Consider the following 12,021-nt stretch of genomic DNA (forward strand, 5'->3'; position numbering starts at 1 on the left):
AGGTCTTAAAATATGTACTTTTAACCACCAAAAAATCTATATATCAGGAGCCTGTGCCACAAAGCTTTTAGCCTATAAGTGATTTTGCTATCAGTGGGTCTCGAGGCAGGTGACCGCTTTCATCAGAGATGAGTATCAGCAAAGAAGTGGTTGAGTAGTAATTGAGTAACGGCCCAGACACCAGGACAAAGAGTTGACAGTCAAAGGGATAGTTCGGGTTTTTTGAAGTGGGGACATATAAAGTACATATCTATAGTGGATCTGTTTCCTACCGTTTCACCGATCAGCGCAGCCTCAGTTTGGAGAAGTAGAGAGCCGTTCCAGCCCAGATGCTCAGCTTTGTACTGCAGTGAACGGGGACCAAAGAAAAAGCGAAATTAACCACCTAAAACAAGGCTCACCTTAAAAAGTCCATATCAGTTCAAGTGTACGTTGTATAAAGAAAATTCAGACCGCTTCACATCGCTGTCAGACTGCCCTTTCTTTTGGCGCTACATTTTCTCAACCGTAGAACCTCCGTATCCCTACACATTAGCGCAACTGGGCAACAGGTGATCTGTGAGTGGCGAAATACAGTGCGAGGCCCAGCTGCTGGACGAGAGGTTTACTTTCGATAAAAACGAAACTTAACTCGCCGTATCCCTCCGCATTAACGTAACTGTGTAGGGATACAGACGTTCTATGGTTGAGAAAATGTAGTGCCAAAAGAAAGGGCGGTCTGACAGTGATGTGAAGCATTGTGAATTTTCCTTATACAAAATACACTTGAACTGATATAGACTTTAAGGTGAGCCTTGTTTTAGGTGGTTAATTTCGCTTTTTCTCTGGCCTCCGTTCACTGCAGTACAAAGCTGAGCCTCTGGGCTGGAGCGGCTCTCTGCTTCTCCAAACTGAAGCTGCACTGCTCGGTGATTACGGTAGGAAACAGATCGACTATAGATATGTACTTTATATGACCCCACTTCAAAAAAACCGAACTATCCCTTTAATGTTTCTGCTAACCACTGATACATTCACATCATATGGACATTTCTAAAAGAAAACATGTCATATCACTTTAACATTACATTTTTACAGTATGACCTGACTTTCATATCACGAGGTGGAAGTGATGAAAGTGGAGTTACAGGAGAGAAAGCTGTGAAGTCAGTGAGCGCAGTTTGAAACTGCATTTCAGCATTTGTTAGTGTGAAACCAGTGACCACCAGAAGATTTCCAGTCCGTTGAGGCAACAAGTGCTGAAACTGTGACGATAGAGCCGTCTCCACTGCTGCCCCCACCCTCTTAACAAAGCTGGGTCTCTACAGCATCTTCAGCCGACAAACTTTCGCTAATATGTCCACTAATAGTATGGTGGTGTGTGTGTGTGTGTGTGTGTGCATGTGTTTATGTGAGTGTTGTGGTGGTGAGGGGACAACCACAGCATGCAGTGGAAAAAAAACTTTATTAACATCAAATAGAGAATGCATGAGAGAGAGAGGTAACATGCTCCACATAGAGCAGGACAACACCCGTGTGACAGGAAATGTACTTTGAATATATATTCTGTGATAACCAATCAGAAGCATGAGATTGTCTGAGCGTCTTGAACACGTCACCACCTTCACTCTCTGAAATACAAACAAGCTTCCTTATAAAGTCAGTGTGTCAAGATGATTGTGTTCTGCGTTACACTGCTTCTCCTTCATCAAGGATGTAAGTGCTGTCGAATCACGACGATTACATTTTCCTATTTAAGTATCTTAATGCAAACTAGATGTAGTGTATGGTGGTTAGTGCCATTATCTTTTATCTTATTCATCTTTTCACATTATACTCTAATTGTCATTTACTGATTAATCTATTGTACATTTTAATTTCTTTTAGATGCTCTGGTTCCAGTGACCACAGTTCAACTTGGTGAACCTGTGACCTTCACATGTGTTCTGACTTTAGATGAATCTCGCCGTGATATTTACTGGTACAAGCAGAGTGTCGGAGATGATCTGAAATTAATTGTGGCACTTAAGAACAATTATAAACCTGTGTTCGGACCAGAGTTTCCTGAATCTAGATTGGATCTGAAAGTTGAGAAAAATATTAGTAAATTGACCATTTTTAGCACAACTGAAGAAGACGAGGGAATGTATCACTGTGCAGTCTTTTACTTGAATAAGAATTTTTGCAGTGGAACCTATTTGTCATTAAAAGGTAATTACGTGATCAGTTTTTTTGCAAATGTTTTGGAGTCACTTTAACCACTTTCAGCTTCATCGTGTTAATGTTCTTTAACTTAACTGAAACATCGAACAGGAAACACTCAGAGGACATCGAACTACACTGTTGTTCAGCAGCCGACAGCCTCTGATCCAGTCCGTCCAGGAGACTTGAAGACTCTCCAGTGTTCAGTCCTCTCTGACTCTGAGACTAAAACATGTCCAGGAGATCACAGTGTGTTCTGGTTCAGAGTCGGATCAGATAAATCTCATCCAAACATCCTCTACACTGATGGAAACAGACGTGATGAATGTGACGACAGATCTGACACTCAGAAAAGCTGCGTTCATCACTTCTCTAAGAAGGTCAGCTCCTCTGATGCTGGAACTTACTACTGTGCTGTGGCCACATGTGGAGAGATACTGTTTGGAAATGGAGCTAAAGTGGAAATCAGTATGATTCTGTGTTCAGTACTGGTATTCATAACATTTTAATAACATCCTGACTGGTAAGTTTTTCTCTTTGTTGTCTAGAGCGAAGAATGAGTCCTGAATTAATTGCTCTGGTGATAGCAATAATCTTCTTGGTCATTTCTCTGATTGGAAATATTGTTTTCATCTGTCGCCGAACTTCAAGATCAATATGTGAACAAGTCAAAGGTGAGTGTTGTTAACTGAATCATCAATTTTAGTACTCCAGTTGAATGACTTTAAAAGTTCATATAATGTAGATGATTGAAATGTGTTGAATCAGTGGAGGATCATTATGTAAAAATCAGATTTAGAACAAAATGTTCTTGTTTTTATTGAACATCAGGAATAGAAGGCATACCTTCACAAGCAAGACATGACAACTCGAGCCAACCAGTACGTGATATTGTAAGTATTGTTATTTAATAAATATAATTCCCAGCAGCTCTGCATAAAAACATGAATATACTGTCTAAAGAGCCATTTATCTGCTGCACAGGTGGAAGGTGGAGATGATCTGAACTATGCTGCGTTGCATTTAACTGGACGGAAAGCAACAAGAGGACGTAAGAAGAAAGAGTTGAAGACTGAAGAAAGTGTGTATTCTCAAGTTAGATGCTGAATGTGAAAGTGTGTCCATGAAATCATGTGAATCGTTGGTTTACAGTACTGGCTGATTGACCGGTTAAGTAATTAATGTTGTGGCTTCCCTTCAAACTATAATGCGAATGAGGTGTTTCATGATAAAAGCCACAATCATCCTGCAGCACATGCTCTGTATAGTTCATGCTTATATGTCGATCATTGCATTATATATGTGTTTGAATGTACTTGCCCTAGCTGACTTAAATCAAGAAATAATACTCACAAACTTTAACAGAGCTATTAGTCTATACCTTTTTTTTTCTTTTTTTTTTTTTTTAACATATCTTTCAAACAATTCACTTCCTGCTTTTATTGTATCAGTTGAAATAACATATTGTCTGTATTTGAAATCTGAGGATTGAAATAAATTGACCAAAAGCTTTGTGAGTGTTAAATGTTGATGTTCAACAGACCTGGTTACAGTTGGAAACATAATGTCAGAACAAATATAGCAAGTGCAGCCACGGATCACAGGTAGAGGCAAATCTAGTCTCGGAGAGCAGAATTTAAATCCACACGAAAACAGAATTTGATATCGTTCCAATCCACTTATTATTGAGTGGAACAATGGATTTAAAAGAAAAGCGTCAGCAGTGTAATTAGTCAAACTAAGGATGTACCTTTCAAAGTTAAAGCCTTCGTGAAAATTCAACTTTGTGTTACTATTTCTTGAATGTGGTTCAGCAAGAAAACACAGTGCATGAAAAGATAAAGAGGTAATATTTATTCATAATGTCATACATATATCATACAACGCAACCAAACAAACCTCAAGTAGCAACATAAGGAATTATCAGTTTTAACTGATATGTGGTTTTGTAAAGAAACATAATTAAGTAACATTTATTATGTGCTTCAGTATCATATCTGATTCTCAAATCAATAAAACTCTGTACAACGTTCCAACTGCTTCTTTGTACCCAGGTAGATTTACACATAGCGCGCGCACACACACACACACACACACACACACACACACACACACACACTCACTAACTCACAATCACACATAATTCAATGGATCCCACTCATGTTATTGCAAGACCTATCCTACTCTGCCTCTGATGGGTTGGAATTGTTTGTTACGTTCTCTGCTCTTGACTTAAACTGTTTACTCAAAAACTACCTCTGGATCATCCTTGAACAGAGGAGGTGACCTACAACATTACTTATCACCCACCTACAATGCTGTACTGAGTTCTCTCCCTAGACAGCTTAACAACCATTCACACCTGAGCTCACTTAGCTGGTGAGAATGAAGGCCGGTTGGATCATCGACCCACAAGTGGGCCAAACGATTCTGAAACTCAGAGCTCACACGTGTCCTTAGCGACTCTGTAAGGACACTCCCACACAGAGGTTAAAAGCCTGCAACTCTCTTCAAGTTAGTTAGAACTGAAGAAGCCTCTTGGTTGAGAGGTGAAACATCTTCAAGAAACTGAAACAAGTCCAGTTGTCTACGATACAGCACTTAGATTTACCATGACCTGTAGTATCGAGAACCTCTATCAGCAGTACCTCTGTAAATGTCTGCTTTAGGTGGTATATAAACTGTAGTTTTACAGGTAAACACACCGACCTCTTTAGCTTCTCTCTCTGTCTTCTGCTGCTCCTGTCTGGATTATTCATCCTCTGAAGCCGCTCTTCAGAAGGTCTCTGAGCTTGTTAGATGGAGTTGACAGGTGGGCTGCCCTGCCGCTGCTCAGCTACCTGGCCTGTCTGCTCTACCTAACGAGCCCAGAGACACTGCAGCTGTGAAAGCCAGTCGTTGTGGTGTGTTTACCAGGGCAACTAAAGCTCATCCTCTGCTGTTCCACTGCTGGCTGTATGTTATCCAAACCACCCACAAAAAACAAACAAAACACAAGCCAGTAAAACCTGACAGTCACCTAACATACAGCTAGGAAATAATAACACGTCAGTTACGATGACAGAGATTTTCGTGGACATTGTAGATTACTAGACAAAAGGGATGGAGTTGAGAGACCTGGTTAGTCTGCTGTACAACCAGAGACAGGGAGGGAGCTCAGTGGGCCTGGATACATTTACTGGTATAAACAGGCGACAAAAGATAAAAGAATTAGCTATCTAACATGCTATTTCCTAAGTGCATGTTCAGTGGCTGTCTGGTGATAATGGGTTGTGCTCGTGTTGTCCTCGCAGTTGTGTAAAACAAACAGCCAGCGGTAGAGCTGCTGCAGCGTACTGTGAGCTGTAGTTCCCCCGAAGGTAAAGACACGACCAGGGTTGGCTGTCGCAACTGCAGCATGTTTGGGCTTGTTAGGTAGAGACAGGCCAGGTGGCGTCTGCCTGCTCTTCAGGTCGAGCACAGAGACACTCTGAAGTGCAGCTCCTGAGGATGAATGATTCTGACAGGAGCAGGAGAGGACTGGGAGAAAGGCTAAAGAGTCGATATGTTTACCTGCAGAACTACAGCTTATAACCTTCTGAAAACAGACATTACCAGAACTACTGAACAGTTTGAGTCAAGCATAGTGAACACAACTAACAAGGCCAACCAATCAGAGACATAGTTGGGCAGGTCTTAAAATATGTACTTTTAACCACCAAAAAATCTATATATCAGGAGCCTGTGCCACAAAGCTTTTAGCCTATAAGTGATTTTGCTATCAGTGGGTCTCGAGGCAGGTGACCGCTTTCATCAGAGATTAGTATCAGCAAAGAAGTGGTTGAGTAGTAATTGAGTAACGGCCCAGACACCAGGACAAAGAGTTGACAGTCAAAGGGATAGTTCGGGTTTTTTGAAGTGGGGACATATAAAGTACATATCTATAGTGGATCTGTTTCCTACCGTTTCACCAATCAGCGCAGCCTCAGTTTGGAGAAGTAGAGAGCCGCACCAGCCCAGACGCTCAGCTTTGTACTGCAGTGAACGGGGACCAGAGAAAAAGCGAAATTAACCACCTAAAACAAGGCTCACCTTAAAAAGTCCATATCAGTTCAAGTGTACGTTGTATAAGGAAAATTCACACCGCTTCACAGCGCTGTCAGACTGCCCTTTCTTTTGGCACTACATTTTCTCAACCGTAGAACCTCCATATCCCTACGCATTAGCGCAACTGGGCAACAGGTGATCTGTGAGCGGCGAAATACAGAGGCGATCGGTGATTACGGTAGGAAACAGATCGACTATAGATATGTACTTTATATGACCCCACTTCAAAAAAACCGAACTATCCCTTAAATGTTTCTGCTAACCACTGATACATTCACATCATATGGACATTTCTAAAAGAAAACATGTCATATCACTTTAACATTACATTTTTACAGTATGACCTGACTTTCATATCACGAGGTGGAAGTGATGAAAGTGGAGTTACAGGAGAGAAAGCTGTGAAGTCAGTGCGCGCAGTTTGAAACTGCATTTCAGCATTTGTTAGTGTGAAACCAGTGACCACCAGAAGATTTCCAGTCCGTTGAAGCAACAAGTGCTGAAACTGTGACGATAGAGCCGTCTCCACTGCTGCCCCCACCCTCTTAACAAAGCTGGGTCTCTACAGCATCTTCAGCCGACAAACTTTCGCTAATATGTCCACTAATAGTATGGTGGTGTGTGTGTGTGTGTGTGTGTGTGCATGTGTTTATGTGAGTGTTGTGGTGGTGAGGGGACAACCACAGCATGCAGTGGAAAAAAAACTTTATTAACATCAAATAGAGACTGCATGAGAGAAAGAGGTAGCATGCTCCACATAGAGCAGGATAACACCCGTGTGGCAGGAAATGTACTTTGAATATATATTCTGTGATAACCAATCAGAAGCATGAGATTGTCTGAGCGTCTTGAACACGTCACCACCTTCACTCTCTTAAATACAAACAAACTTCCTTATAAAGTCAGTGTGTCAAGATGATCGTGTTCTGCGTTACACTGCTTCTCCTTCATCAAGGACGTAAGTGCTGTCGAATCATGACGATTAAATTTTCCTATTTAAGTATCTTAATGCAAACTAGATGTAGAGTATGGTGGTTAGTGCCATTATCTTTTATCTTATTCATCTTTTCACATTATACTCTAATTTTCATTTACTGATTAATCTATTGTACATTTTAATTTCTTTTAGATGCTCTGGTTCCAGTGACCACAGTTCAACTTGGTGAATCTGTGACCTTCACATGTGTTCTGACTTTAGATGAATCTCGCCGTGATATTTACTGGTACAAGCAGAGTGTCGGAGATGATCTGAAATTAATTGTGGCACTTAAGAACAATTATAAACCTGTGTTCGGACCAGAGTTTGCTGAATCTAGATTGGATCTGAAAGTTGAGAAGAATATTAGTAAATTGACCATTTTTAGCACAACTGAAGAAGACGAGGGAATGTATCACTGTGCAGTCATTTACTTGAATAAGAATTTTTGCAGTGGAACCTATTTGTCATTAAAAGGTAATTACGTGATCAGTTTTTTGCAAAGTTTTGGAGTCACTTTAAACCACTTTCAGCTTCATCGTGTTAATGTTCTTTAACTTAACTGAAACATCGAACAGGAAACACTCAGAGGACATCGAACTACACTGTTGTTCAGCAGCCGACAGCCTCTAATCCAGTCCGTCCAGGAGACTTGAAGACTCTCCAGTGTTCAGTGCTCTCTGACTCTGAGACTAAAACATGTCCAGGAGATCACAGTGTGTTCTGGTTCAGAGTCGGATCAGATAAATCTCATCCAAACATCCTCTACACTGATGGAAACAGACGTGATGAATGTGAAGACAGATCTGACACTCAGAAAAGCTGCGTTCATCACTTCTCTAAGAAGGTCAACTCCTCTGATGCTGGAACTTACTACTGTGCTGTGGCCACATGTGGAGAGATACTGTTTGGAAATGGAGCTAAACTGGAAATTGGTATGATTCTGTATGTAATACTGGTTTTCTTAACATTTTAATAACATCATGAGTGGTAAGTTTTTCTCTTTGTTGTCTAGAGGAAAGAATGAGTCCTGAATTAATTGCTCTGGTGATGGCGATAATCTTCTTGGTCATTTCTCTGATTGGAAATATTGTTTTCATCTGTCGCCGAACTTCAAGATCAATATGTGAACAAGTCAAAGGTGAGTGTTGTTAACTGAATCATCAATTTTAGTACTCCAGTTGAATGACTTTAAAAGTTCATATAATGTAGATGATTGAAATGTGTTGAATCAGTGGAGGATCATTATGTAAAAATCAGATTTAGAACAAATGTTCTTGTTTTTATTGAACATCAGGAATAGAAGGCATACCTTCACAAGCAAGACATGACAACTCGAGCCAACCAGTACGTGATATTGTAAGTATTGTTATTTAATAAATATAATTCCCAGCAGCTCTGCATAAAAACATGAATATACTGTCTAAAGAGCCATTTATCTGCTGCACAGGTGGAAGGTGGAGATGATCTGAACTATGCTGCGTTGAATTTAACTGGACGGAAAGCAACAAGAGGACGTAAGAAGAAAGAGTTGAAGACTGAAGAAAGTGTGTATTCTCAAGTTAGATGCTGAATGTGAAAGTGTGTCCATGAAATCATGTGAATCATTGGTTTACAGTACTGGCTGATTGACAGTGTAAATAAATAACATCGTAAATTCTCTTCAAACTATAATGAGAATGAGGTGTTTTATGATAAAAGCCACAATCATCCTGCAGCACATGCTCTTTATATTTCATGCTTGTATATCGATCATTGCATTATATTATGTGTTTGCGTTTACTTGAACTAGCTGACTTAAATCAAGAAACAATACTCACAAACTTTAACAGAGCTATTAAAGTCTATAATTTTTTTTTTTTTTGACATATCTTTCAAACAATTCACTTCCTGCTTTTATTGTATTAGTTGAAATAACATATTGCCTGTATTTGAAATCTGACTACTGAAATAAATTGATCAAAAGCTTTGTGAGTTTTAAATGTTGATGTTCAACAGACCTGGTTACAGTCGGAAACATAACGTCAGACCAAATATAGGAAGTGCAGCCACGGATCACAGGTAGAGGCAAATCTAGTCTCGGAGAGCAGAATTTAAATCCATACGAAAACAGAATTTGATATTGTTCCAATCCACTTATTATTGAGTGGAACAATGGATTTAAAAGAAAGGCTTCAGCAGTGTAATTAGTCAAACTAAGGATGTAGCTTTCAAAGTTAAAGCCTTCGTGAAAATTCAACTTTGTGTTACTATTTCTTGAATGTGGTTCAGCAAGAAAAAACAGTGCATGAAAAGATAAAGAGGTAATATTTATTCATAATGTCATACATATATCATACAACGCAACCAAAACAAACCTCAAGTAGCAACATAAAGGAATTTTCAGTTTAACTGATATGTGGTTTTGTAAAGAAACATAATTAAGTAACATTTATTATGTGATTCAGTATCATTTCTGATTCTCAAATCAATGAAACTCTGTACAACGTTCCAACTGCTTCTTTATACACAGGTAGATTTACACATAGCACACACACACACACACACACCCACACACACACACCCCACACACACGCACACACAGACACACATAATTTAACGGATCCCACTCATGTTATTGCAAGAGATATCCTACTCTGCCTCTGATTGGTTGGAATTGTTTGTTACGTTCTCTGCTCTTGACTTAAACTGTTTACTCAAAAACTACCTCTGGATCATCCTTGAACAGAGGAGGTGACCTACAACATTACTTATCACCCACCTACAATGCTGTACTGAGTTCTCTCCCGAGACAGCTTAACAACCATTCACACCTGGGCTCACCTAGCTGGTGAGAATGAAGGCCGGTTGGATCAACGACCCACAAGTGGGCCAAACGACTCTGAAACTCAGAGCTCACACGTGTCCTTAGCGACTCTGTAAGGACACTCCCACACAGAGTTTAAAAGCCTGCAACTCCCTTCAAGTTAGTTAGAACTGAAGAAGCCTCTTGGTTGAGAGGTGAAACATCTTCAAGAAACTGAAACAAGTCCAGTTGCCTACGATACAGCACTTAGATTTACCATGACCTGAAGTATCGAGGACCTCCATCAGCAGTACCTATATAAATGTCTGCTTTAGGTGGTATATAAACTGTAGTTTTACAGGTAAACACACCGACCTCTTTAGCTTCTCTCTCTGTCTTCTGCTGCTCCTGTCTGGATTATTCATCCTCTGAAGCCACTCTTCAGAAGGTCTCTGAGCTTGTTAGATGGAGTTGACAGGTAGAGTTGACAGGTGGGCTGCCCTGCCGCTGCTCAGCTACCTGGCCTGTCTGCTTTACCTAACGGGCCCAGAGACACTGCAGCTGTGAAAGCCAGTCGTTGTGGTGTGTTTACCAGGGCAACTAAAGCTCATCCTCTGCTGTTCCACTGCTGGCTGTATGTTATCCAAACCACCCACAAAAAACAAACAAAACACAAGCCAGTAACACCTGACAGTCACCTAACATACAGCTAGGAAATAATAACACGTCAGTTACGATGACAGAGATTTTCGTGGACATTGTAGATTACTAGACAAAAGGGATGGAGTTGAGAGACTTGGTAGTCTGCTGTACAATCAGAGACAGGGTGGGAGCTCAGTTGGCCAGGATACATTTACTGGTATAAACAGGCGACAAAAGATAAAAGAATTAGCTATCTAACATGCTATTTCCTAAGTGCATGTTCAGTGGCTGTCTGGTGATAATGGGTTGTGCTCGTGTTGTCCTCGCAGTTGTGTAAAACAAACAGCCAGCAGTAGAGCTGCTGCAGCGTACTGTGAGCTGTAGTTCCCCTGAAAGTAAAGACACGACCAGGGTTGGCTGTCGCAACTGCAGTGTGTTTGGGCTTGTTAGGTAGAGACAGGCCGGGTGGCGTCTGTCTGCTCTTCAGGTCGAGCACAGAGACACTCTGAAGTGCAGCTCCTGAGGATGAGTGATTCTGACAGGAGCAGCAGAGGACTGGAAGAAAGGCTAAAGAGTCGATATGTTTAGTCGCAAAACTACAGCTTATAACCTTCTGATAACAGACATTACCAGAACTACTGAACAGTTTGAGTCAAGCATAGTGAACACAACTAACAAGGCCAACCAATCAGAGACATAGTTGGGCAGGTCTTAAAATATGTACTTTTAACCACCATAAATCTATATATCAGGAGCCTGTGCCACAAAGCTTTTAGTCTATAAGTGATGTTGCTATTAGTGGGTCTCGAGGCAGGTGACCGCTTTCATCAGAGATGAGTATCAGCAAAGAAGTGGTTGAGTAGTAATTGAGTAACAGCCCAGACACCAGGACAAAGAGTTGACAGTCAAAGGGATAGTTCGAGTTTTTTGAAGTGGGGACATATAAAGTACATATCTATAGTGGATCTGTTTCCTAACGTTTCACCGATCAGCGCAGCCTCAGTTTGGAGAAGTAGAGAGCCGTTCCAGCCCAGATGCTCAGCTTTGTACTGCAGTGAACGGGGACCAGAGAAAAAGCTAAATTAACCACCTAAAACAAGGCTCACCTTAAAAAGTCCATATCAGTTCAAGTGTACGTTGTATAAGGAAAATTCACACCGCTTTACATCGCTGTCAGACTGCCCTTTCTTTTGGCACTACATTTTCTCAACCGTAGAACCTCCGTATCCCTACGCATTAGCGCAACTGGGCAACAGGTGATCTGTGAGCGGTGAAATACAGTTCAGGCCCAGTTGCTGGACGAGACGTTTACTTTTGATAAAAATGAAACTTAACTCTCCGTATCCCTCCA

General features: G+C 40.8%; 1 protein-coding gene and 1 long non-coding RNA gene across 2 annotated transcripts; both read left to right on the forward strand.

The window, feature by feature from the left end:
- The first annotated feature begins 1,652 nt into the window (after nucleotides 1-1,652).
- On the forward strand, nucleotides 1,653-9,174 carry LOC115568667 (uncharacterized). The gene is made up of 6 exons (XM_030396171.1): nucleotides 1,653-1,695; nucleotides 7,397-7,720; nucleotides 7,822-8,178; nucleotides 8,259-8,384; nucleotides 8,541-8,602; nucleotides 8,694-9,174. Exons 1-6 carry the CDS (start codon nucleotides 1,653-1,655, stop codon nucleotides 8,814-8,816), a joined length of 1,035 nt encoding a protein of 344 aa, XP_030252031.1. The 3' UTR covers nucleotides 8,817-9,174.
- LOC115568740 (uncharacterized) lies at nucleotides 2,711-3,214 on the forward strand. The gene is made up of 3 exons (XR_003981437.1): nucleotides 2,711-2,855; nucleotides 3,013-3,074; nucleotides 3,166-3,214. It is a non-coding gene; the product is annotated as an uncharacterized LOC115568740 (long non-coding RNA).
- Nucleotides 9,175-12,021: the final 2,847 nt, after the last annotated feature.

The sequence above is a fragment of the Sparus aurata genome, chromosome 18 (assembly GCF_900880675.1).
Source record: "Sparus aurata chromosome 18, fSpaAur1.1, whole genome shotgun sequence".
Classification (NCBI taxonomy): domain Eukaryota; kingdom Metazoa; phylum Chordata; class Actinopteri; order Spariformes; family Sparidae; genus Sparus; species Sparus aurata.

Bases quoted from the DNA above. Each gene is read 5' to 3' on its own strand.
- LOC115568667 (XM_030396171.1), top strand. From the start codon at position 1,653: ATGATTGTGTTCTGCGTTACACTGCTTCTCCTTCATCAAGGAT. The intron at 1,696-7,396 runs GTAAGTGCTGTC...AATTTCTTTTAG, and splicing joins GCTTCTCCTTCATCAAGGAT to ATGCTCTGGTTCCAGTGACC. The intron at 8,385-8,540 runs GTGAGTGTTGTT...ATTGAACATCAG, and splicing joins AATATGTGAACAAGTCAAAG to GAATAGAAGGCATACCTTCA.